At 37.7% G+C, this 27,741-nt stretch overlaps 1 protein-coding gene across 1 annotated transcript; it reads left to right on the top strand.

The window, feature by feature from the left end:
* Positions 1 to 5,373: 5,373 nt before the first annotated feature.
* On the top strand, positions 5,374 to 27,741 carry LOC105440012 (mucin-5AC-like). The gene is made up of 18 exons (XM_030988281.1): positions 5,374 to 5,626; positions 6,990 to 7,061; positions 7,297 to 7,368; positions 9,077 to 9,160; positions 9,402 to 9,473; positions 9,685 to 9,768; positions 10,010 to 10,081; positions 10,321 to 10,392; positions 11,858 to 11,929; positions 12,481 to 12,540; positions 12,752 to 12,835; positions 13,700 to 13,759; positions 14,272 to 14,343; positions 17,554 to 17,654; positions 19,979 to 20,174; positions 22,661 to 22,760; positions 23,793 to 24,027; positions 25,461 to 27,741. Exons 1-18 carry the CDS (start codon positions 5,395 to 5,397, stop codon positions 25,773 to 25,775), a joined length of 2,055 nt encoding a protein of 684 aa, XP_030844141.1. The 5' UTR covers positions 5,374 to 5,394; the 3' UTR covers positions 25,776 to 27,741.

The following is a 27,741-nucleotide window of genomic DNA, read 5'->3' on the forward strand; positions in this document are numbered from 1 at the left end:
CCCCCCACTCCGAGAACGGACGGACCCCATGCGTTTTGCCAAATGTCCTTTTCGTAACAAAAGAAAAAGGTCGACCCGTATTGACTTTACACACCGGACTTTTGCTGAAAGGGGGGGGGGGTGCTGAAAAAGGCTCGTATACAAAAGAAAAAGGTCGAGCCGTACTGACTTTACACACCGGACTTTTGCTGAGAGGGGGGGGGGGGGTCGGTTGGAACAAGCATATGCGTACCCTAAATAACACTGAGTGGGGGGGGGGCAGGGTTTGTAGCAGCTCAGCAAAGTCCAGAATGCTTATAGGCACGTGCTCGAGAGGTTGGCAACGGACGGATGCGTAAGCGCATCCAAAATGCGTACATTTTTACCGTGTTTACACAGTGATCCGCCTCGAGGGTTGAAGCCGGGTTGAAGCCGCGAGGCGTGTTGAACTCGGCAATTTTATGTCATGTAAACGGGATCTGATCCGCCTCGAGGGTTGAACCCATGAAGGCCGACGTGAGCAGCCAATGAAAATGGTAGTACTGATATGCGCGCATAGTTTTCCTTTATGGCAAACTTAAAAGTATGAATAGGCCGCGCGTATGTTACTACTACTAGACCCCCCTCCCCCAGCTGAAGCTGATGTAGTAAAATTCCCCGCATTTTGACGTCATTGTGATCCGCCTCGAGGATTGAACTCTTTTTTTTTCTTCTTCCGTGTAAACACGATCACATTTGCGCGCTTTATAGAGTGTAACACGCCTCGCGGCTTCAACCCTCGAGGCGAATCACTGTGTAAACACTGTAAGTGTGAAACCTTGCGCGCTGGTAAAATATCCGCCGCCTGGTTTCACATATGTACTCTTGCGTCCACGAATGGGTACACAAAATTGGCATACTAAATGCCATTTTACAACAGTAATCACAATGTAGGGGTATATACCAATGCCTAACAAATTGTATATTTTCGCTTTGAGACTTCCCTTTGTAGGTGCCCTTTTTTCTCTCCAGAAAGTGCCCTCTTTGTTAGTGCCCCCCCTTGGAGCATCATTTATCCCCGATCAGCATTTGATTTTTCCCACGGTCAGTCGAATGTTTTATACCATTTGGAGGTCACGTGACGCCTCCGTGACCTAGTTCGAACGCATCGTACTCTCAATACGACGTCGTGTGGCCATCATGTAGCTTCGTGTTGCCTGCGGGTAAACTACTTAGTAAAAGTCCACATATTCGTGTTGCCTTCGTGTGTGGTTCGGGTGCTATCATGTGACCTTCTGAAGGCATCGTACTTACTTCGGCTGTTGATCGGCTGCTGACCAAGTTCGGGGCCATCTTCGTGGGAAATTTTAAAAAATCCATATTTTGTGTGTCCATCGGGGGTCGACTTCGGGACAGTGTGACGCGGGCATCAAGAACGTTCTAATACCCGCGTCACACTGTCCCGAAGTTGACATAAGATGGACACAAGAAATTTGAACTTCGCACGAAGATGGCCCCGAACTTGGTCAACAGCCAACCAACAGCCGAAGCAAGTACGATGCCTACAGAAGGTCACACGATGGCACCCGAACCACTGACGAAGGCAACACGAAGATGTGAATTTGTAAATAAGAAGTGTACCCGCAGGCCACACGAAGGCCTCACGACGTCGTATTAAGAGTACGATGCGTTCAAACTAGGTCACGAAGGCGTCACGTGACCAACCGATGGTATAAAACCTTCGACCGACGGTGGGAAATTCAATTGCTGATCGGAAATTAATGATGCTCAGAGCAGGGGCGTCGGAGCGACTTCCAAATCGGGGTATGGGACCAACAAAAAAGGGCACTTTCTGGATAAAAAAAAAGGGGATCTACAAAGGGAAATCTCAAATCGAAAATATACAATTTGTTAGACATCGGTATGTACCCATATACATTGTGGTTACGTTAACAAGGATGCTTTCAATATTTATTTCTCTTTGTACATCATACAAGATATTGTTTAAGCATCATACTTAGCAGTTGGGTGTGATGGTCTGAATATTTATATGCGAGCGAGGAAAAATTTTAAGATTTTTGAGGTCGCAGTGCCAAAAAATTACATTTTTAATATGAAGAGAACAAAACCCAATCCTGATGGAGTTATACTCACATTGTCATAACAGAAGACTGAAAATACATTTGATAAGTAACATAATTATATCATCTATGAATGTAAGTGAGTGTAGCAAGAGAGCTTTTGGGGACATTGCTTTTAGTCACTTTAAATTAGGGTCATGTTTAAAAAGAGAAGAAAAGGGGACACTTATCGAAAAGGATAAGACACTTTTTTCTTTTACCTGAAAAGAAGCCCTCACCAGGGACTAAAAAAGGCACTTATGAGAATGGTAAATGGGCATAATTGTCGATGGAATTCGGGTACCCATCATATTTTTATAGAGGCATTCATAAGAGTTGAAAATGGGCATTTATGAAAAGGGGATACGTCCCTTATTAGAAAGGAAAGGGGGCACGTTATTGTTAAAATGGACATTTTCAGAGGTGTAAAGGGACATTTTATCGCCCCTGGAAAGAGGCACTGACCAGATATGAAAAGGGTTACTTATGAGAATGAAAAGGGAGACTTTTAATAGGTGAAAAGGGGGCATTTATGAAAAGTGGAAGGAGCTCTTTAGTTTTAATGGGGGTACTTATCGTAAGGAAAAGGGGGCACTTATTAGATTTAAAAAGGGGCACACGTGGAAATAAAAGGTGCGCTTATCGGAGTTAAATGGGTAGTTATTAAAAGGGGAAAGAGGCAATTCCTACAAAGGAAAAGGGGCACTTGTCAAAGTAAAAGGGTCATCTCCCAAATTGGAATAGGATAACTATCAGAGGTAAAGGGGGAGGGGCACTTGTCGAAATTGAAATGGGGGCTTGTTAAAGGAAAAGGGGCGCATGTCAAAATAAAAGGGGTACTTATCATATTTAGAAATGTAATAGGGGCACTTTTTATATAGGGGCACTATCCTACGTAAGAAAGGGCACTTTTGGGGTACTTGAAAAGCCTCTGGCTATGAGGCTGGCTTTTTATATTCATGTATTCATTCAAAATAGTTTATTTCAAATAACGCTTTCATCGCGGCGTTTGTCTTACATTCAAATTTAAATGTAATATATAACATTGCATAACATGATTTATTGAATTTGAAAAAAAAAAAGGGATACATACGAGAAATATAGCTTATTCCGACATATTTCCATGTTACTATGACACATGGAAAACGCTTGAGCTACTTAAAGTCGGCTGTCTTCGCCGACACCATGGTCCCATCTGGATGTCATCGTACTGTAATACGATGGCTACACGATGGCATTGCGAGGGCTTCACGTAGTCGTGTTGCCTTCCGAAGACATTCGGGCAGCTTCTTGCTTCCTTCGTATTGTCTTCGTGAGGCGATAAATGCCCGATGGCACCGATGATCACACGAAGTAATGACGAAGATGACACGATTTGACAAGATGCCCTCACGATGGCCTTACGAAGGGCAACATGGACACACGAATACAACACGAAAATGAACCTTCGCAAGGTCTTCGGGCAATTTTTTGGCACGCCAAAGATTTTGCAATCACTCACGAAGTTACTGCCGGAGCCTGAAAAATCCACCGGCGGTCATACGATTGCTCCAGATGCCCTCACGAATGGCCAAATATGGCCCGATGTGTTTACGATCAGATCCGAATTTGGAATTTTCCTTCATCGTGTGTCCATCTTATGTCAACTTCGGGACAGTGTGACGCGGGCATAAGCAGAGTGGTTATGGTTCTAAGTTCTAACGATGGTCATAAAACAAAGTGATCAAATATTTGAGAACTTGCAAATCACGAGAAACATGAATATACAGAAATAATATGGCCAGGAATGTTAATGGAAGTTGTAGATACCTTATTTAAATCAATATTGGAAGTCCTTATTTGAACCATTTTCATTCCGTAATCTGAACGTTATCTGAACAAGCCCTCAAGAAAGGAAAATAACTTGTGAGTTATGAACGATCAAAATGTCATATTTCTCCAACGTTCATTAAATCATCCGTAAGATCGCCTTGGCTAACACAATATATGGTCTACAAACCAAATTTTTGTTTTAACTTGAAAGATACTGACAAGTATATTTAAATGAACGAAATCTTAATGAGTGTCATGTTGGCGAGTTCTCGAATTTTCGATCACCATATTTTACGACTATCGTCGGGAACTAAAATATATGAATAAACGTGTTAACTTTGTGTAATATGGAGGTTTGACATAAGAAATCAAACAACATAACGGCATGTTTACTACAAAAGAGACTTGAAAGCAAAAATGTTGTGAACATTGAATTGGCGCATCGTGTCGATATAGGTACTGCCAAATGAAGGAAAATTAGCATAATTTACATATTTTAGTCATGTTGGGGGAATTATCATGTTTCATTTGGGCATATTATTTGTGTGAAAGTTATCTGATGAAGAATAAGGGGTTGTACCGAATATATTATATTTGATAATTTAATGAAATTAGCAGAAGTGTTGTTTTACTAACTAGCACATGATTTCACAGGGGCCTCTTGGACGGGATCTCCATTCATTACAGCTTCCTGATTAAATGAAAAGGACCTTGAGACACGATGTTCTCCATAACTTTCTGTCTTCAGCCGCTCTTTTTAGCTGCTCAAATGACATTCCCAGCCACTGATTGATGTTATCAGTCCATAAAGGTGTTTCAAAAAGTAGAACGGAGCTAACCAAAGATTGTTAATTCCGCAAAGACATTCATAAAGCAATCCCTTCGTCAGTTGGTACATAATTATAGACTTGTACCGGTTTGCACGTAATGGCGAACGAGCGATCGTGGCGATAAGCGCTGATGACAAATACCAGACTCGTGTGGGTTCGCCTCGCACGCTAAGGGACGGCTTTGGGTATATTTTATACTTTCTGTACAGGTTTGGGAGTCAGGTGAGAAGGAGAGAACCCTATAAAAAAAAAATTCTCTGTTTTTTCTGAACAAAATCCACTTTCACCGTTTATCGGTAGGCTTAAAATATAACATTGTGTGGTTTTATGGCACTTGCTCCTGCGACAATTATTAACAAAAGGATGTGGAGGTCCTTGCTTTAATGTTGTAAACGTGCCTCGATTCTATTTTCATTGATAATCTTTATATAATATTTTTGATTCTTTCGTGGCCGTCTTTCACTGGTCATCATCAGGAAATAATTATGTTGACTTTATAAAATTGTATACGGTCGTATCCTCCACTTGTATCCATTTTCGAGTTATCCATAGCTCAGGGCTGACTTAGAGCTCTCCGATTGGGATTACTAACAACGAATGATGGTTTTGCCTTTATTAGGAACTGTTGGAAAATTTAGGTCAGGTTCTTAAATATATATGGCACGACTGTTCTAATGTTTCTAAAGGCACTCAGCGTTTGTCTGATTCTTTTCATTATTAACTCAGTAACGTGCACCGTACCTTCATTAGGAGCAAACGTATCTTCTTCGTGTTCACCCAATACATCAGTAAGCTACAGTGAACGATGCAACTTCTCTTGTCCGACTGATTATAACCTAATTGGTCCATCGTCTGTTAACTGCACGGGCTCAGGAGATTTCTCAGAACCATTTCCTGAATGTGTGGGTAAGTGTAATATAGGAGCACTGTGGTATATTAATTAAGGATCTTGACTCAGTTACTTCTCGTTTAACAAAATCTTCATGCAATGAGAGCTGCTATTCGCAAACCTGGTTGGATTATTCCTTGAAATGCACTGTGCTTTCATAACGGCTGCCGCCGGAGCTAGAGCTAGGCTAATGATTTTCAAAGCTCTTTGAAAGCATAGGGACGTTATGTAATATGGTACGTGCTAAACATTAATTAAATATTATAACTAATCTTGTATAGTGGCAACCATCTGGTCACCAGCCTTGACCGGAGATTCATTGTCACAGCGAGCTCATGACATTTAAATAGGCGTTCCTTTAATTCTTTGTCATAGTTAATCTTTTCAACCCAATCCATATTTGTTCAAAAGACGAAATGTTAAACTTCACAAGAGCTTCAGTTCATAAAAGAAATATATAAAGAATGGGATTAGCATAACGAAAGACCCCAATGTTACTATGGTTGCGATGGTGACCTTTAGGAGTGTTACGCGAGTACAGAGCAAGGCGTTACAAGTGAGTTTGGTTGACGTGGCTCCCAAGTCACGATCGGTGAAGTATATAGATGTGAGTTTTGGTGTTATTACCTAGATACTAGTGTATGGCGTGGGTATACAGAAATTTACGCTCAATTATCTCAGAAATGAATATAGAAACAATTACAATTGCTAAACTCACTTTCACCATAATGCTGGGCTATGATGATAGTGAGGACAGTCCTCTATTTCTTTTTTTTTGGCAGAAGGGATTTTTCATGCCAGCCTTTCGTGCCCGTCTTTTGCTGGTCATCACCTGAAATATGTATGACTTTAAAAAAGTTGTATTTGGCCGCGTTTGCCACTTTTATTGATATTCGAGTTATTTACTACATCTATAGCTCAGAGCATGCTCTCCAATTGGGGTTAACAGCAAGAAGTGAGGGTTTCGCCTTTTAAGGAAGTTTCGGAAATTAGGGTCGGGTTCATGAATATAAGTGGCAATACCGTTGAAAATTTGCAAAAAATGTGTTTAAATCATTGCATTTAACATATATTTGTTTCCTCAGGAACGTCAACAGTTACAATACCTACAACAACAACAGAAACTACAACATGTACTACACCAGGCAAATTTTGTTTGCGGTTCATAGCTAGACACCTTAAATTTTAAGAGACTTGTGTTCTCTGAATGTCATATGGTTGTTGCTTCTGTGAGCAGCATGAGAACAAATTGTCAGACCTGATACATGTCATTTCCAAAGCAAAAAAAACATTTGTAAACCACGTAAATTCATCTCAAAGTTCTTGAATATAGGGTTATATGTATGAATCATTGCATATAACATTTATTTGTTCCCTCAGTAACAACACTGGTTACAACACCTGAAACAACACCAGAAACTACAACAGGTAGTACACCAGGCACAACACCAGGTAACGTCAAATTTTATTTACGGTTCATATAGCTAGACACCTTATTAACTTTTAAAGGATTTGTGTTTTCTGAATGTCATATGGTAATTTCCCCTGTGAGCTGCTTTATAAAATTGTCAGACCTGATACATGTCATTTACAAAGCCAAACATCATTTGTAAACCACGTAAACTCATCTCAAAAATCTTGAATATAGGTGTATATGTATAAGTCATTTCATTTAACTTTTCCTCAGGAACAACACAGGTTACAACACCTGAAACAACACCAGAAACTGCAACAGGTAGTACACCAGGCACAAAACCAGGTAACGTCAAGTTTTGTTTACGGTTTATATCTAGACACCTTCTTGATTTGTAAAGGATTTGTGTTTTCTGAATGTCATATGGTTATTGCGCCTTGGAGCAGCTTTATAAAATTGTCAGACCTGATACATGTCATTACCAATGCCAAACAACATTTGAAACTTAAGTAAGTTAAGCGCAAAATTCTTGAATATAGGTGTATATGTGTAAATAATTGCATATAACATTTTATTTTTTCCTCAGTAACAACACCGGTTACAACACCTGAAACGACACCAGAAACAACAACAGGTACTACACCAGGCACAACACCAGATAGCGTCAAATTTTGTTAACGTTAACATTTTTTAAATCATTGCATGTAACATTTTATTTTTTCCTCAGTAACAACACCGGTTATAACACCTAAAAGGACACCAGAAACTACAACAGGTACTACACCAGGCACAACACCAGATAGCGTCAAATTTTGTTAACGTTAACATTTTGTTAAATCGTTGCATTTAATATATATTTGTTTCCTCAGGAACATCAACAGTTACAATACCTAAAACAACAACAGAAACTTCAACAGGTACTACACCAGGCAAATTTTGATAACGGTTCATAGCTAGGAACCTTTTTGAATTGTAAAGGATTTTTGTTTTCTAAATTTCATATGGTTATTGCTCCTGTGAGCAGCTTCACAAAGTTATCAGACCTGATTCATGTTATTTCCAATGCCAAACAACATTTGAAACTCTAGTAAATTAAGCGCAAAATTCTTGAATATAGGTATATATGTCGAAATTATTGCCTTTAACATTTAATTTTTTCCTCAGGAACAACACCGGTTACAATATCTAAAACAACACCAGAAACTACAACAGGTACTACACCAGGCACAACACCAGGTAACGTCAAATTTTGTTTACGGTTTATAGCTAGACACCTTACTAAATTTTAAAGGATATGTGTTCTCTGAATTTCACATGCGTATTGCCCCTGGGAGCAGCTTTATAAAATTGTCAGACCTGATACATGTCATTTCCAAAGCCAAAAAACATTTGTAAACCACGTAAATTTATCTCAAGATTTTTGAATATAGGTTTATGTATAAATCATTACATATAACATATAATTTTTTCCTCAGTAACAACACCGGTTACAACACCTGAAACAACACCAGCAACTACAAGAGGTACTACACCAGGCACAACACCAGGTAACGTCAAGTTTCGTTTACGGTTCTTAGCTAGGAACCTTATTGAATTGTAAAGGATTTGTGTTCTCTGAATTTCATATGGTTATTGCCCCTGTGAACAGCTTTACAAAATTGTCAGACCAGATTCATGTCATTTCCAAAGCAAAACAACATTTGTAAACCACGTAAATTAAGCGCAAAATTCTTGAATATAGGTGTATATGTTTAAATCGTTGCATTTAATATATATTTGTTTCCTCAGGAACATCAAAAGTTACAATACTTAAAACAACAATAGACACTTCAACAGGTACTACACCACGCAAATTTTGATAACGGTTCATAGCTAGTAACCTTTTTGAATTTTAAAGGATTTTTTTTCTCTGAATTTCATATGGTTATTGCCCCTATGAGCAGCTTTATAAAATTGTCAGACCGGATACATGTCATTTCCAATTCCAAACAACATTTGTAAACCACGTAAATTCATCTAAAAATTCTTGAATATAACATTTATTTTTCCTCAGGAACAACACCGGCATCAACACCGGTAACAACACCTCAAACAACACCAGAAACTACAACAGGTACTACACCAGGCACAACACCAGGTAACGTCACGTTTTATTTACGGTTTATAGCTAGACACCTTATTGAATTTTAAAGGATTTTTCTTTTCTAAATTTCATATGGTTATTGCTCCTGTGAGCAGCTTCACAAAGTTACCAGACCTGATTCATGTTATTTCCAATGCCAAACAAAATTTGAAACTCAAGTAAATTAAGCGCAAAATTCTTGAATATAGGTGTATATGTCGAAATTATTGCCTTTAACATTTAATTTTTTCCTCAGGAACAACACCGGTTACAATATCTGAAACAACACCAGAGACTACAACAGGTACTACACCAGGCACAACACCAGGTAACGTCACGTGTTATTTACGGTTCATAGCTAGATACCTTATTAAATTTTAAAGGATTTTTGTTCTCTAAATTTCATATGGTTATTGCCCCTATGAGCAGCTTTACAACATTGTCAGACCGGATACATGTAATTTCCAATGCCAAACAACATTTGTAAACCACGTAAATTCATCTAAAAATTCTTGAATATAACATTTATTTTTCCTCAGGAACAACACCGGCATCAACACCGGTAACAACACCTCAAACAACACCAGAAACTACAACAGGTACTACACCAGGCACAACACCAGGTAACGTCACGTTTTATTTACGGTTTATAGCTAGACACCTTATTGAATTTTAAAGGATTTTTCTTTTCTAAATTTCATATGGTTATTGCTCCTGTGAGCAGCTTCACAAAGTTACCAGACCTGATTCATGTTATTTCCAATGCCAAACAACATTTGAAACTCAAGTAAATTAAGCGCAAAATTCTTGAATGTAGGTGTATATGTCGAAATTATTGCCTTTAACATTTAATTTTTTCCTCAGGAACAACACCGGTTACAATATCTGAAACAACACCAGAAACAACAACAGGTACTACACCAGGCACAACACCAGGTAACGTCAAATTTCGTTCACGGTTTATAGCTAGACACCTTACTAAATTTTAAAGGATATGTGTTCTCTGAATTTCACATGCGTATTGCCCCTGGGAGCAGCTTTATAAAATTGTCAGACCTGATACATGTCATTTCCAAAGCCAAAAAACATTTGTAAACCACGTAAATTTATCTCAAGATTTTTGAATATAGGTTTATGTATAAATCATTGCATATAACATATGATTTTTTCCTCAGTAACAACACCGGTTACAACACCTGAAACAACACCAGCAACTACAAGAGGTACTGCACCAGGCACAACACCAGGTAACGTCAAGTTTTGTTTACGGTTCTTAGCTAGGAACCTTATTGAATTGTAAAGGATTTGTGTTCTCTGAATTTCATATGGTTATTGCCCCTGTGAACAGCTTTACAAAATTGTCAGACCAGATTCATGTCATTTCCAAAGCAAAACAACATTTGTAAACCACGTAAATTAAGCGCAAAATTCTTGAATATAGGTGTATATGTTTAAATCATTGCATATAACATTACTTTTTTCCTCAGTAACAACACCGGTAACAACACCGGAAACTACAACAGGTACTACACCAGGCACAACACCAGGTAACGTCACGTGTTATTTACGGTTCATAGCTAGACATCTTATTGAATTTTAAAGGATTTTTCTTTTCTAAATTTCATATGGTTATTGCTCCTGTGAGCAGCTTCACAAAGTTACCAGACCTGATTCATGTTATTTCCAATGCCAAACAACATTTGAAACTCAAGTAAATTAAGCGCAAAATTCTTGAATAAAGGTGTATATGTCGAAATTATTGCCTTTAACATTTAATTTTTTCCTCAGGAACAACACCGGTTACAATATCTGACACAACACCAGAAACAACAACAGGTACTACACCAGGCACAACACCAGGTAACGTCAAATTTTGTTCACGGTTTATAGCTAGACACCTTACTAAATTTTAAAGGATATGTGTTCTCTGAATTTCACATGCGTATTGCCCCTGGGAGCAGCTTTATAAAATTGTCAGACCTGATACATGTCATTTCCAAAGCCAAAAAACATTTGTAAACCACGTAAATTTATCTCAAGATTTTTGAATATAGGTTTATGTATAAATCATTGCATATAACATATGATTTTTTCCTCAGTAACAACACCGGTTACAACACCTGAAACAACACCAGCAACTGCAAGAGGTACTACACCAGGCACAACACCAGGTAACGTCAAGCTTCGTTTACGGTTCTTAGCTAGGAACCTTATTGAATTGTAAAGGATTTGTGTTCTCTGAATTTCATATGGTTATTGCCCCTGTGAACAGCTTTACAAAATTGTCAGACCAGATTCATGTCATTTCCAAAGCAAAACAACATTTGTAAACCACGTAAATTAAGCGCAAAATTCTTGAATATAGGTGTATATGTTTAAATCATTGCATATAACATTACTTTTTTCCTCAGTAACAACACCGGTAACAACACCGGAAACTACAACAGGTACTACACCAGGCACAACACCAGGTAACGTCACGTGTTATTTACGGTTCATAGCTAGACACCTCATTGAATTTTAAAGGATTTTTCTTTTCTAAATTTCATATGGTTATTGCTCTTGTGAGCAGCTTCACAAAGTTACCAGACCTGATTCATGTTATTTCCAATGCCAAACAACATTTGAAACTCAAGTAAATTAAGCGCAAAATTCTTGAATATAGGTGTATATGTCGAAATTATTGCCTTTAACATTTAATTTTTTCCTCAGGAACAACACCGGTTACAATATCTGAAACAACACCAGAAACAACAACAGGTACTACACCAGGCACAACACCAGGTAACGTCAAATTTTGTTCACGGTTTATAGCTAGACACCTTACTAAATTTTAAAGGATATGTGTTCTCTGAATTTCACATGCGTATTGCCCCTGGGAGCAGCTTTATAAAATTGTCAGACCTGATACATGTCATTTCCAAAGCCAAAAAACATTTGTAAACCACGTAAATTTATCTCAAGATTTTTGAATATAGGTTTATGTATAAATCATTGCATATAACATATGATTTTTTCCTCAGTAACAACACCGGTTACAACACCTGAAACAACACCAGCAACTACAAGAGGTACTACACCAGGCACAACACCAGGTAACGTCAAGTTTCGTTTACGGTTCTTAGCTAGGAACCTTATTGAATTGTAAAGGATTTGTGTTCTCTGAATTTCATATGGTTATTGCCCCTGTGAACAGCTTTACAAAATTGTCAGACCAGATTCATGTCATTTCCAAAGCAAAACAACATTTGTAAACCACGTAAATTAAGCGCAAAATTCTTGAATATAGGTGTATATGTTTAAATCATTGCATATAACATTACTTTTTTCCTCAGTAACAACACCGGTAACAACACCGGAAACTACAACAGGTACTACACCAGGCACAACACCAGGTAACGTCACGTGTTATTTACGGTTCATAGCTAGACACCTTATTAAATTTTAAAGGATTTTTGTTCTCTAAATTTCATATGGTTATTTCCCCTATGAGCAGCTTTAAAACATTGTCAGACCGGATACATGTCATTTCCAATGCCAAATAACATTTGTAAACCACGTAAATTAATCTAAAAATTCTTGAATATAACATTTATTTTTCCTCAGGAACAACACCGGCATCAACACCGGTAACAACACCTCAAAAAACACCAGAAACTACAACAGGTACTACACCAGGCACAACACCAGGTAACGTCACGTTTTATTTACGGTTCATAGCTAGACACCTTATTGAATTTTAAAGGATTTTTGTTTTCTAAATTTCATATGGTTATTGCTCCTGTGAGCAGCTTCACAAAGTTATCAGACCTGATTCATGTTATTTCCAATGCCAAACAACATTTGAAACTCAAGTAACTTAAGCGCAAAATTCTTGAATAAAGGTGTATATGTCGAAATTATTGCCTTTAACATTTAATTTTTTCCTCAGGAACAACACCGGTTACAATATCTGACACAACACCAGAAACAACAACAGGTACTACACCAGGCACAACACCAGGTAACGTCAAATTTTGTTTACGGTTTATAGCTAGACACCTTACTAAATTTTAAAGGATGTGTGTTCTCTGAATTTCACATGCGTATTGCCCCTGGGAGCAGATTTATAAAATTGTCAGACCTGATATATGTCATTTCCAAAGCCAAAAAACATTTGTAAACCACGTAAATTTATCTCAAGATTTTTTAATATAGGTTTATGTATAAATCATTGCATATTACATATAATTCTTTCCTCAGTAACAACACCGGTTACAACACCTGAAACAACACCAGCATCTACAAGAGGTACTACACCAGGTACAACACCAGGTAACGTCAAGTTTTGTTTACGGTTCTTAGCTAGGAACCTTATTGAATTGTAAAGGATTTGTGTTCTCTGAATGTCATATGGTTATTGCTCCTGTGAACAGCTTTACAAAATTGTCAGACCAGATTCATGTCATTTCCAAAGCAAAACAACATTTGTAAACCACGTAAATTAAGCGCAAAATTCTGGAATATAGGTGTATATGTTTAAATCATTGCATATAACATTAATTTTTTCCTCAGTAACAACACCGGTAACAACACCAGAAACTACAACAGGTACTACACCAGGCAGAACACCAGGTAACGTCACGTGTTATTTACGGTTAATAGCTAGACACCTTATTCAATTTTAAAGGATTTTTATTCTCTAAATTTCATATGGTTATTGCCCCTATGAGCAGCTTTACAACATTGTCGGACCGGATACATGTTATTTCCAATGCCAAACAACATTTGTAAACCACGTAAATTCATCTAAAAATTCTTGAATATAACATTTATTTTTCCTCAGGAACAACACTGGCATCAACACCGGTAACAACACCTCAAACAACACCAGAAACTACACCAGGCACAACACCAGGTAACGTCACGTTTTATTTACGGTTCATAGCTAGAGACCTTATTGAATTTTAAAGGATTTTTCTTTTCTAAATTTCATATGGTTATTGCTCCTGTGAGCAGCTTCACAAAGTTATCAGACCTTTCCAATGCCAAACAACATTTGAAACTCAAGTAAATTAAGCGCAAAATTCTTGAATATAGGTGTATATGTCGAAATTATTGCCTTTAACATTTAATTTTTTCCTCAGGAACAACGACGGTTACAATATCTGAAACAACACCAGAAACTACAAGAGGTACTACACCAGGCACAACACCAGGTAACGTCAAATTTTGTTTACGGTTTATAGCTAGACACCTTACTAAATTTTAAAGGATATGTGTTCTCTGAATTTTACATGCGTATTGCCCCTGGGAGCAGCTTTATAAAATTGTCAGACCTGATACATGTCATTTCCAAAGCCAAAAAACATTTGTAAACCACGTAAATTCATCTCAAAATTCTTGAATATACACTGTCGCTCATAAAGGTGGAATATTTTTTTGTTATCCCAATTTATGGAATTATCTTAAAAATAATTTAAAAATAATAGATCTAGATAATAGTATACATTCTCAGATTTTATTGAATAATAATTTGCCAATGTGTGTCTCGCGTGACTGCTAAAGCATGTGTTTGCTACTATGCTTATCAACTAGGGGACTTATGCCCTTAAGTCATAAATGACAGTAATGAGGATTAATGCCCCACAAAAGGGCACTCATATAGCACATCGACACGGTTTTGATACTGGGGCCTCACAGTTACGAGGCCATTGCTTTGTCACTGAACTATGAATGTACGCAGCGGGGGCTGGGGGTAGGGGGCAGTTTCAATAAATATTAAAAAACACAGAAAATGCAATACATTTTCAATAATTTATTGCATTTTTCCCCGGTTCCCAACATAACAAATCTTCTGTGTGCCCATGCCTTGAGCCATTATGCATGGCCGTCCAGAGGTTTTTTTTAAATACTAAACAAAGATGTTAGCTATGCTCTGTTCATATCATAGCTTTGATCGCCTAATAAATTTCAAAAACATATTGGTAACTTACCACTCCCCTTAGAATTAAATAAAGAAGGCGAAAGAGTCTTTTCACTTTCTAATGTAACAATCTTACGGACACCATTTTCAATTTTCCGAGCTTTTGGAACATGTGACTCGGGGTACACAGGAGTTTTGTGCGGTGACGCGAGTAAGATCTTTTTTTATATGCTTTTACTGGTATTGCTTACAATTATTAATGTCTATTAGTATTAGAGTATTGCGAATTAAAGGATATTTTGGGTTATTGTTGCTCACTACAGAAAACCAAGTACATATGGTCACAAGGCGGGAATCGAGCAACGGCTTGTATCAAATCATATCATGTCTTTGTAATTTAAAATGTGGTTATATTACTACTACTAATAATAATGCCTTTGCAAAGCTTACAATCGTTCTTTTATTTCATGATACATACACATACTCAAAGTCATCTCTTGACAGATATTCTGTATAATGCTTCAATAACCGATCATGATATACAGACCCCGAGGAAGAACAAATCAACTTTGTCGGTTGATCTGAAGCGGGTGATCCCTCGATCTTTATTTTAATCATAATATTTTTTTTTCCAGAATAGTCCTCGTAAAATATATATGTTAGTGTTTTGTTTTTTTATGTTTTAAGATTTTGTACTTCACATTTTATGATCGTAAATAAAACCAAATCAAACCAAACCAATCCCATTCCCATCACTCCTGCCTCTGCTTAAACACGGGAGAAAGCAAAACATGGGTACTTCATGGAAACGTTTGCATAGCGTGACTGTACTCACATCTAGTCACTTGTTATTTTCCTTCTAAATATGCTTGTTTTGTTTGATATGATTTCTCTCCTCTTTGTAGTTAACTGTACTGGTGACGATCCATGTCTGAACGGAGGTACCTGTGAGAACAGTACATGTACATGTGCTTCGGGATTTACCGGATCTGTGTGTGACAGTGGTAATGGTAAGAACATATATCATTATTACTGTCGGGTCCAAATGGGCCCGAATCTGCCCGCCGCCCCATTTTGGAGGCTTGAAAAAGAGGTTGGGGCCAGAGAGAGTGACGGAAGAAAAAAGAGAATAGAATATTCAAGGCCAGAAAGAAGAAAAGAGGAAAAGCACAGAGCGATAGAAAGACCAAAACAAAAATGATTCCGGTCTTTTATATAACACGGTACGCGGTTAACAGTACTTTGTCTCACAGGCACTCACTGAATATAGTAACGTGAATGGGCCTACTATGGTCCACTGTTTTATAATAAACTCCCACATTCTGTTCAGTCATGCAAATCATTATGTTAAAAAGACAATGTCGTCTTTTTGTGCATTTACTTTGACTCTGTTACCTGTGTGTGCATTTATTTAATGTCCCCTTCACCACTGGCGATTTTTTATTATTTTTTATAAAACCAACACATGTGATTGCAAAATTTTATCGTCAATTTTCAAAAGTGCAATAGTCCTATTTTACGCTATTCCTTCTGTAATTATTCTGGTGTTTTTATCTATTATTTTTGTTTCTTTGTTTTCGTTTTAGGCATGTTTTTGTTAGTGTTATAATTCATTATTTTGTATATAATTGATAATAAATATTGTATTATTAAAAAAGTGTTATTTTCAAAAATATATATTTTTAAATTGATATTTCATATTTATGTACAATAATGATGGTAATGTTATATTGATTTGTCTATACTGTTTAATATTATATTAGACAGGACTTTCTTGAAAAGCAGGTCCACTGGCTTTCAGTGGAATTGAAATTACCCTGGTGAAAGATATCATAAATAAATAAGGTATATACGTATGAATCCTACGTTACGCAACCAATACCTCACTGATTTACAGACGTATTGAATTTGTGGACAGATGTCATATTTGAGTTTAAAAAATGAGGTTAACGTAAATATGATGTACGGCAATGATATGGCCAGCAAGGAAAATGGAATTTATAAAAACACAATGCTAAATATATTACTCATTGCGGATGTAATATCGAAATTAATATCGCTAGTGATATTCGTTTGTCTGGCAATGTGGTCAATAAGGAATCTGAAAGATCACGACGTTTCGTGCGCTATCTGCAACACTTCGTCAGGTAACATCTCATGAAATGATCTCTTTTCATCTATCTATCTAAGTCACTATCTATGTGCCTGTCTGTAAAAACATAATTTGAAAAAATCTTGGAAGTCCTTATTTGAACCATTGCCATTCCGTAATCTGACCGTTATCTGAACAAGCCCTCTAGAAGAAAAAAAACGTTTGAGTTATGAACGATCAAAAATGTCATTTTTTTTCCAACGTTCATGAAATCATCCGTAAGATCGTCTTCAGCAGCCCCCTTTTTTGTAGGGGGGCTATGGAAAATCATGATTATCACATGCACATTCTGTTCAAAAGGTTGACCGTTAACAAACGAAATTTGTAATTGACTCCTGTTTCTTGGTTTAGCATCGTTTATAACAGAGGTCGAACAGTCTGAGGGTAGCAATCGAAGAAAACGTGCAGCTGTTCCCATCGGGTCAACAGTGGTACAGAACCTGCTGGATTCAGTAAGTGCAACCTTGGTCATTTCTCAAAATAAAACCTTGAGTTTGGAAAACTCTCTATGCAAAGTGTACCAAACACCTAATAAAATAGTTGTGTTCAGCTAGAATGTATAAAGTCAACCTTAATACCTTAATAACTTTATCCGGCATTATATGGACCAAGAAGAAATAACAGAATAGCATGAAACCAAGTCAACGGAACCCAAGCCGGGCTTTGGTTTCGTGTGGGTCCTATTCTATGGGAGTGTATTATGTGCGTCGAGGAGTTGGTTTTATTTGAATTGAGTGTGTATTCAATGTGCAGTATCTGTTTACATACTGATATTAAAGGTTTTATTTTGAATGTAGTATAGCCACATGTAACTACTAACACACAGAATAAAGTACGTTTTGGTTATTGGTACACTTTAAAGTCAACTGTTTTACGTATTATAGAAGGGTGCTGTGTAAATCAGAATCGGTCATTATCGGTTAGCAAAAGGCAAGCTTAAACATGACACCTCAAACCTAACCCTATATCGAACCATAAACCTGAACCCTACCCTACCAGTGCGTTAGGACCAATTGGATTAAACAATTTTGTATTCACTTATTTATCTATGATTTTATTTATTCCTTTATTTATCTTTTCATTTATTTTTATCTCTGTTCATCTATTTATTTATTTACTTATTTCTTAATATGTTTCTTAAAGTATAACTTAATTATTTATTCAATTATTCATTTATTTATATAAATAATACGTATGTATTTATTTATTCATTTATTTATGTAATAATTACCTTTTATTCATCTATTTAGTCATTGTTCTCCCTTTTAGTCTGATTTTGCTTAATATTGCTGTTTCGCAGTTTCTCACCTAGTGCCTTCAATTAAGTCTCTATTCATTGACTTAGCTTTCTTACATTCTAATCATTCTTATCATTATGTCAGCCCTGTAAAAAGGAAAAATATAAATTTAATATGATTGATACAGAAGATCGACTCATAACTTAGCCCACCATAGCTAGTTGAAAGAGATAGTTACGTCATCGGAAGTTGCCTCTTATAAGTCAGTCATTCCACGGAGAATCAAATAGTTCCTTCCCATTTACAGAAATAATACGTGGGAAGGAACTATATAAATAATTGTTGGTGACATCAATTGGCAGTGCTCCTTACAGGAAAATAACGTACCATTGTGTAGTTTCAGAAGTGGTGAGGTTTGGGAAAACTGTTTTAAAACGTCAGATTGAACACAAACAAAGCGATTCTGACTTTTCAAACACAGACATGAAATTATACGAATTATTACGTGGGAGTGTCGTGATCGAGTTGTTTAAGGTGCTTGACTTGAGATGCGAAAGTCGAAGGTTCGAATCCCGACGCGGCATTAATATCCTTTGGCAAGATATTAACCTGCACTTGCTACTCTCCACCCAGGTGTTAAATGGGTACCCGGTAGGATGCGGCCATCATTGTTGGTCAAACAGCTTGTGAGCGTCAAGTAACGTTCGGCCGGAATGCTCCCCAGGGGGTGGAGATTGTGCACACAGTGTGTGCGGGCAAGCACTGAATCCAATGACCGGGGTAATAGTATATTTGTAAAGCGCTTAGAGACATTTGTATTAAGCGCTATATCAAAATTAAATATTATTATTATTATTACATGTAGGTCAACATAAATTGAAAAGGCCCGGGCAATAATTGAGCAGGAGTTCTTCAAAAAGATGTAAAAGTACAACTAAGTAAAGCACTTTTTTCAACTATGATTGTTCATTTTTCGGCCATATATTTAAACATGCGATGTGTGCGAAAAGTGAGTACTTTTTAGCGCTAATGCTAACGCTAATTGTACGAGGTCTTATGGGTTGTAATGTAATCAAAGTTATGCTTAAGTGCCTCGATACGAAATATTTCATTCACCTGTTAAGATTGATTGTACTTCAATAGCCACTGACTATTAGTCAAAATTAAAATTGCATATATTACGTGTTGTTAGGTTTAAGGAAAGTCAGAAGATGTGTCCTACCTAGCAACAGCAAATGTGTGCGATTTTAATTCTGACTATTGAGATACATTTATTCGTAACAGGTGAATGAAATAATTTGTATTGAGGCGCTTCACGAAGGTATATGCGTACGTTTGGTAACATAACGAAAATGGCCTATTATCTGTTGATGATACCTAAATTGGCTATTGTTCGCAATTGCGCAAAAATGATTATGTGTAGAAGACCTAAATTTGGTTGAATGGGATACCTGCCCCTCCTGGGGCCTTGGGAGCGATGATGCTGTGAAAAATTAATATCTGCGTCATTAAACTGAAATTTTCTCTATCTCTTTTAGATCGTGAATGCTGTCGACATTCTTCCAGAAGTAAATAGTGTAAATGGAATAGCCATTTCAGCGAATGATGATACCATTGATCTCATCACAGCAAGGGTCAGACTGGACGTGACCTTTAAGAGTGACATCACGATTCAACAGTTGAGATTACTCATGATAGCCTCTATCAACAACATCCCTGGAGTCAACGTTCAAAGTGAGTCATGCAGCTGCATTACTACATTCGCCACTCTCTACCCAAGTGTTAAATGGGTCCGATAGGAATGAATGTATTGACTGCTGTTGGCAACGGAATCTGTAGTCTGGGAGTGTCTCGAGTCCCTTGTTTGGTGGATATATGTGCTGTAATTAACATCCATTTTTATTTTGTTTCTTCTTTTCTTTCTTTGTCTTCTAATTTTCTTTTCCATCTTCTTCTTCTTCTTCTTCCTCATTAATTGCTCACCTGAGCCAAACGCTCTTGAAAATGTTTGATTTTGTTTTGATTTTTTTTTTTTAATTGTTCCATTTGGCTCAGTCAGTAGAGCGTCCGCCTCACAACCGGGAGGTCGTGGGTTCAAACCCCGGCCGCGTCATACCAAAATACGTTAAAAGATGGGAGTTGTTGCTACGCTGTTTGGCGTTCAACAATAAGGGATAGAGCAACGCCGATCTGGCGCTGCTCAGTGGCTGCCGGGCTCACGATCAATTGGGCAAAAAGAATTTTCGTTTCGGTTTAATAAAATTTGGAGTGGACTATTAGGCTAATATTATTATTAATATTATTAAATGCCTAGTTACCCTCGACTTTTTATTTCATATTCTGATTGTGAAGGGTAAAAAGTATTCGTATCAAATCGTTGGTTTGGATTCTGGCTAAAAATTTTAGGAATCATTTTATGTGAAGAAATGGGATACCTCACCCTGCCGGGGACCTGGAAGCAGTACCCCTAGATTGCCCTACTGTTCCCATAAATCCTATGTTCCAGGTGTAAGTGGATAGGAGCGAGGTCCCTTTGTGTGAAGCTCCTACTTTTATCGGCTTAGGGGAGATTATGGTCTACGGACCTCTCATTGATGTTATCATTATTATAATTATCATTATTTTGATGATTATCGTTATCATTATCATCATTATTATTATTTTTATTTTTACTATTACACTGTTGCTCATAACGGTGGAATATTTTTTTTTATCCCAATTTATGGAATTATTTTAAAAATAATTTAAAAATACTAGATCTAGATAATAGTATACAGTCTCAGATTTTATTGAATAATAATTTGCCAATATGTGTTTTGCGTGACTGCTAAAGCATGCATATTATGCTACTATGTTTATTAACTAGGGGACCTATGCCCTTAAGTCATAAATGACAGTAATGAGGATTAATGCCTCACAAAAGGGCACTAATATAGCACATCGACACGGTGTTGATCCTGGGGCCTCACAGTTACGAGGCCATTGCTTTGTCACTGAACTATGACTGTACGCAGCGGGGGCTATGGTAGGGGGCAGTTTCCATAAATTAAAAAAAAAACAGAAAATGCAATAAATTTTCAATAATTTATTGCATTCTACCCCGGTCCCCAACATAAAAAAAATCTTCTGTGTGCCCATGCCTTGAGCCATAATGCATGGCCGTCCAGAAGATTTTTTTATGTTGGGGACCGGGGTAGAATGCAATAAATTATTGAATATTTATTGCATTTTCTGTTTTTTTTTTAATTTATGGAAACTGCCCCCTACCATAGCCCCCGCTGCGTACAGTCATGGTTCAGTGACAAAGCAATGGCCTCGTAACTGTGAGGCCCCAGGATCAACACCGTGTCGATGTGCTATATTAGTGCCCTTTTGTGAGGCATTAATCCTCATTACTGTCATTTATGACTTAAGGGCATAGGTCCCCTAGTTGATAAACATAGTAGCATAATATACATGCTTTAGCAGTCACGCAAAACACATATTGGCAAATTATTATTCAATATAATCTGAGACTGTATACTATTATCTAGATCTAGTATTTTTAAATTATTTTTAAAATAATTCCATAAATTGGGATAAAAAAAAATATTCCACCGTTATGAGCAACAGTGTATTTTTTTTTCTTCAATATTTTTATTATTATTATCATCATCTTCATTATTATTATTCTGAATTTATAAAGCGCCTCACATAAACATTGTAACATCAGTCATCGCATCCAGGCTTACCTGTACACAATGTCCGCACATTCTCCACTATCAGGCGGGGGAGGGGGAATGTGTTTTGTTATTGCTTTCTGATCAATTTTGGAAAACACATATTGCTCATATTTATGTGGTACTGGGTGCACTTAAATCTATGAAAAAAATAATTCACAGAAAGGCTTCATTTATTGCGCGTAAGACAACATAGCTTTTATTTTTCTAATATATTGGAGGTTTGTTTATTTTTTTTACTTGACTGCAAAAATGCTTGTAAGTAAGCAGCCAGGGGACCGACGGTTTGAAGTCCTCTCCGACGGACTTGGTAATGAGGATTAATGCCTAACCGAAGGGCAGTAGCACATCGACTTGATTTCGAACCCGGGTCTTCCCGGCTACGAGACCACTGCTCTACCACTGAGCTATCGCATATCTGATTGCTCTAACAAGTACATCCTATACATTGCTAACATTTCATGACGGGAGGCAAACATTTTAAATCATTTCCATCCGCAGGTTTTGAGTTGCTGACTGATCCATGTTCATTGGATAATCCTTGTGGTAATGGAGAAACATGTGAAAGGGTCGAGCCCGGCTCTGCGAATGTCACCTGCATGTGAGTTTCTCCTGTTTTTATGTTCTGTAAATATGCCCTCATTTTCTGTATTTCAGCAGGACAGGGGGCGTTGAGTTAGACTATCCATTAAGGGTTTGTGGAACAGGGGGAGGGGTGGGGCGGGGCATGGTCATACTTCAAAAATTAAATGTGAATTTACTAGTCTATTTGATGGGGTAAGAGTGCGGGAAATGGTCCAGGGATCTTCTTTGCTGGTCATTTTCCGTTACCACCCCCTCCTCCCATAACGTGCCCCAACATCCACTGTTGCAGTAGTTGGGCCACTGCAGCTGGAAAGCATGTTTAACAGACGATTTACTTTTTTTGATAATATAATTTTCCCCTCATCCCTAAATTCATGAAGGAAATCCCCGGAACAGGTTGCATGCAGTATTACAATACAATACAATACAAGTTGCCAGACAGACATGCTGTAGCATCACCAGGAAGACAAAGGCAATGATGATGTCTTGTACATATGTATGGAAGCATGCAATTCTACTATGAACGTGTGTTAAGCTGGGGGAAATTGTCTATTCTAGAATATTAGTTTAGTCTGACATGTCTGGCATAGCAACTTAAACTTTGCTATTGTTTGTGGTAGTGTAACAGGTGGTCAACTTTGGCAAAGTTACATGACACTTTCTCAAGTAGGTCGGCCATGGGAATAATTTTTTATTTATTTTTTTATTTATTTATTTAAAAAAAAAAAAATTAAAAAAAAAGGGGGGGGGGGTTAGGTTTTTTTTAGGGGGTTTTACATACATAAAATTACCAAAGGGGGGGTTAACCACCAAACCCCCCCCCCCCCCCCCCCCCTGTGGACGCGCCTGGTCCCATCTACCAGATTTCGTGTACAGTGCATGTGAAGCTCAACTAGACTGACTCGATATTTATACTGGTCATTCCAAAACCTCACGATATACACCAGTTCTTATGTGCTACATAAAGTTTTCAATTGCTTTTAGACAGTTTAATTCATATTGTTATCACATGACCGATACAATACTCAACTTTGTCTTTTAGAATTAGTCCTCAAATTGGCAGTCCAACAGCTCTTATCATCGCCCTGCCCATCGTGGCCGTCCTGGTCATTCTCATCCTTCTTACCGTGGGTTACCTTGCACGTTTCTACCGTGGCCAGAGGTGGCAAATGGAGACTATGTACGGTGTATCGCATGGCATGACGGGTCACTTCAAGAAGGACACCAGTCGGAATAGGCGTTCTAGACCGTCACGATACCAGCAGACCGAACACTTTGTACACGTAAGTCCTCAGGATCACTTTCAGAATTTTACCCCAAAAGGAGGAGGAAAGGCGCAATATTCCCCCCAAAATGCTGAAAAGCAGGGGGGAAAGGGTCACCAGGATTTGCATGTGCCTTTATATTTTTACAAATTCAAGCAAGCAAAGAGAAATACATGTACCCCTAAAAAACATGAAGAAAAAAAAATTTAATTACATAAAACAAACAAAAAACGATGGGGTGGGCTGGGCATACTTTGTGACTCGTTTATGCCACGTTGATTCCGAAGGGGTGGGGCATTTGCGTGACGTCCCAGATTTGTGCTACGATAAAAACGTTAGTTCTGTCAATCAAACTTGGGCACTGCTTCTTCTCGTTCTACTCCTGGGGTCCCGTCTTCTAAAGAGTTGATATCACTCGCAACTAGGACACTGCAAACTTGGTATTGATAGGAAGACTTGCGATTGATTTTGATCAATCGTAACTCTTTATAAGACGGGGCCCTGGTGCCACATCACAGAAGTAAAAACTTATTGTCGCTGAAGATTGCCCTAAAAACGGGGCGGTGGCCAGAAAATACCACCAAGCCGATATAATCATTGAGGGAGATTCATTAGCATAACAACGATACCCTCTACATTTTCCTCATAAACAATTTGTTGCTTGTATTACAATCAGTGGTGTCTTTGCGGATGACAGGAGGCCTGTGTTGTTAGTGGCATTTGAAGGAGCTGAAAAAACCGCAAAAGAGGGGCCACAAAAAATGCAAAAGAAAACAAGAGAGAGGGGAGGAAAGGGAAGAAGAAAAAAAAAACATAAAATTGATTTCTCGAAGATAGTTGATAGTCGGCAAAAAATCCCTTGTGTTATACCACGCATTGACAAAAGTTCTTTGACGTTCACTGTTTAAGTAGTTGATACGATTGAAAGGCTCGTTCAAATAAGACGTGGTAACGACCTCAAAACACGCCTGCTGTGTACGTGTAAATGCAAGGCAACTGCGCACAACAAAGGTACTACGTGTATTCACTGAATCCGTGTTAACAGATCCAGGAATGTGAAGCATATACGTCATCACTAGGCCTCTTTACATATCAACAAAAACATTTACATTCCTGGGAATACCCTCAAAAACCCGTGGAAGTTTGCTCATACCGATTTTTTGTGAGTAGTGCACATACGCCACTCCTCGGTGCCCTGCATGCGTTAGCACGGAAGCAACACAACGATGAAACTTCGGCAGGCGTTTCATGAAACCACACTCGAGAGGAGGATTTTTCGATTTCGATCTTTCATCGTCTTTGCCAGTGGTAGCTTTGCCGGAATGTGAACAAATTGGCGATTTCTGTTTCTAATGTATATGCAGCTAGTAAATAGATCGGCCGTGGTTTTGCCGCTTTATATCTTAATGAGGCTTCGCAACTTATACTATTCTTTTCATTGAACCTATCAGGAAAGCACTTCGGGAGCGAGACGAAAGCGGAGCAGAAGTGTCGGCCACCTGTCTTCGGGACACATCAACCCTCCATTCGTGCACGAATACAAGGATGGGCAAGAGATGGGCTGGAGATTGAATACTGGAGAGGTGTTTCGTCATGATAGCGAAGCCCAGGGCTTGCCCTATCGGCAGACGGTAGACGACAATGGATTTTCATATAGATATCGAACAGCCAGTGGTTACTGGACAGAGGCGTCCTACTCAAACGGCGCCCCAAAAAGGAATGGCCAGGATAAATTCTACCATGGATCCTTGGACACGTACTTTTAAACGAGTACGTGAAAACCAGACAGAGATTTGTCATGAGGTTGAGAGGGGTGACCTATTCATGCATCCAGTAGCGTATTCGGTATGGAATTGAGCTAGCATAGTCCCTCCCCCCACCCTGTTTAGATTCCTTGACACACAAAGGAATACTTCTTCTTGACGTCGGCCCTATGTCGTCCTCATGTTGGGTTTCCATTCTATTCCACATTTCTCTCTGGTTGGGATGCCCCCACCATTGCTGGATACGCCATTGTACTTATCTATTCTTATGCCTTCACTTAGCTCTGTGTGACTTTTGCTATGGTTTCTTTTACTTGCCTTTCGTAGATTACTGTTAACGGCATAAATATAAGCTTAAAATTCAACCTTGCAAACCTTTTGTATGTTGAACTAAGTTGTGTTTGCTATATACAGGGTGTCCAAAAAGCAAATGCAACAAGATTTTGATTGGTAACATGTGGCTGTGTGCAAACACTGACAAGGGTTTGTGCTTGTACACTAGATGATTGCCGGGATTAACGCCCGTGGTTCGATTTGTTACATCAAGGGATGCAGCTGATTTGAGATTAGTGTTACAATTAATTATTATTTACGATAACATGATATCAATAATTTTGTGATATATTTTAAGAAAAAAGTAGTAACCTAAACGTGTATATGGTGCCGCCTTCTACTTTCTCTTCTATCATACTTCAAAATTTGTATTCCTATATTATTATAAATGTATGATCATACATTACATGCCTCTTAGTGACAGTACTTGAGATGTACGTAAACTGCCATATATTGCTCAAAATGTTATGTGTCGACCGCCGTGTCCCATATTGCATCACCAACTTCATGACGCGCGCATGATGACGCTTGGGTTCAGAAACCGGAAATCGCTTCTATATGTACATGTACACCTTAAAAGAAGAGTGGCACATTTGAAAATACACTACATCAGTGGTAGCGATGTTGGTAAAACACCTTGCTTTTATTTAAAAAGGGATCTTGTATTTCTACTTGTCTCAAATTTTAATGGAGGCATATTTTAGCGAAATGTTGCTTTATTTTAAGAACGCTACCCTGAAATCCAATGTGTTGCATATAACCGGCCGCTCGAAAGGACTTCATACAAAATCAACCATTTAAGCACCTTCTCGGAAGTGTGTGAACATTACAAGGACGTATTGCCTAATCTGTAAACAATGTACGTGTATGTAGGCAATACTACCACCGTGTATTGAAAATTGATATCTAGAAAGTATTGGTGATTCTTATATTTTGTTGTCGTTAGTAGAATTATTATTGTTATTATTTTCATTGTTGATGTTATTCATATCATTTTGATAATTATTGTTATCACCATATATTATTATGCTGCTTTATATTGCAGCTGAACTATACTATATACTTTTGGAAAATAATTTACATTTTTATAACAGTACTATTTCGAATATGCATGATATATGTTTTTTATCAAATCAATGCATTTAAGCAGAATCCTATATTTGATTGGATTGGTTGAAATGGGGCTTGTACTTTGTTGCTATATATTCAGATATCGAAATAACTAAGATTCGATTTATGTTATTTTCAACATTTCAATCAGTCATGAACTTAAATGATAGAATTTAAAAAATGATTATTAAGAATTACTATTCATTCATGATAAAAAATTCCTATCCTTCGGAACCGATGGCAAAGACTTCAATGAAATCATCCTAAGAAAATTTCAATAGCTTTTTGCCTCACGTTTTGAAATGTGCGAAGATTGCGATGACATAATTTACATTTGTTATAGTCCTGCTTTTTTCCATGCATGATTCATATTATAAGACAGTTGATATCGTGTAGTCCATGTGTATACATGTATTTAGAATGTAATTATGTTGTAGTTCTTTCATGTACAAAAGAAAAGAGGGGGAACATAAGGGCCATATTGAAACACAGATGTTGAATAAAGATATATTTATTGTATTTACAA

The sequence above is a fragment of the Strongylocentrotus purpuratus genome, unplaced genomic scaffold, assembly GCF_000002235.5.
Source record: "Strongylocentrotus purpuratus isolate Spur 01 unplaced genomic scaffold, Spur_5.0 spur5_scaffold_17, whole genome shotgun sequence".
Lineage (NCBI taxonomy): Eukaryota > Metazoa > Echinodermata > Echinoidea > Camarodonta > Strongylocentrotidae > Strongylocentrotus > Strongylocentrotus purpuratus.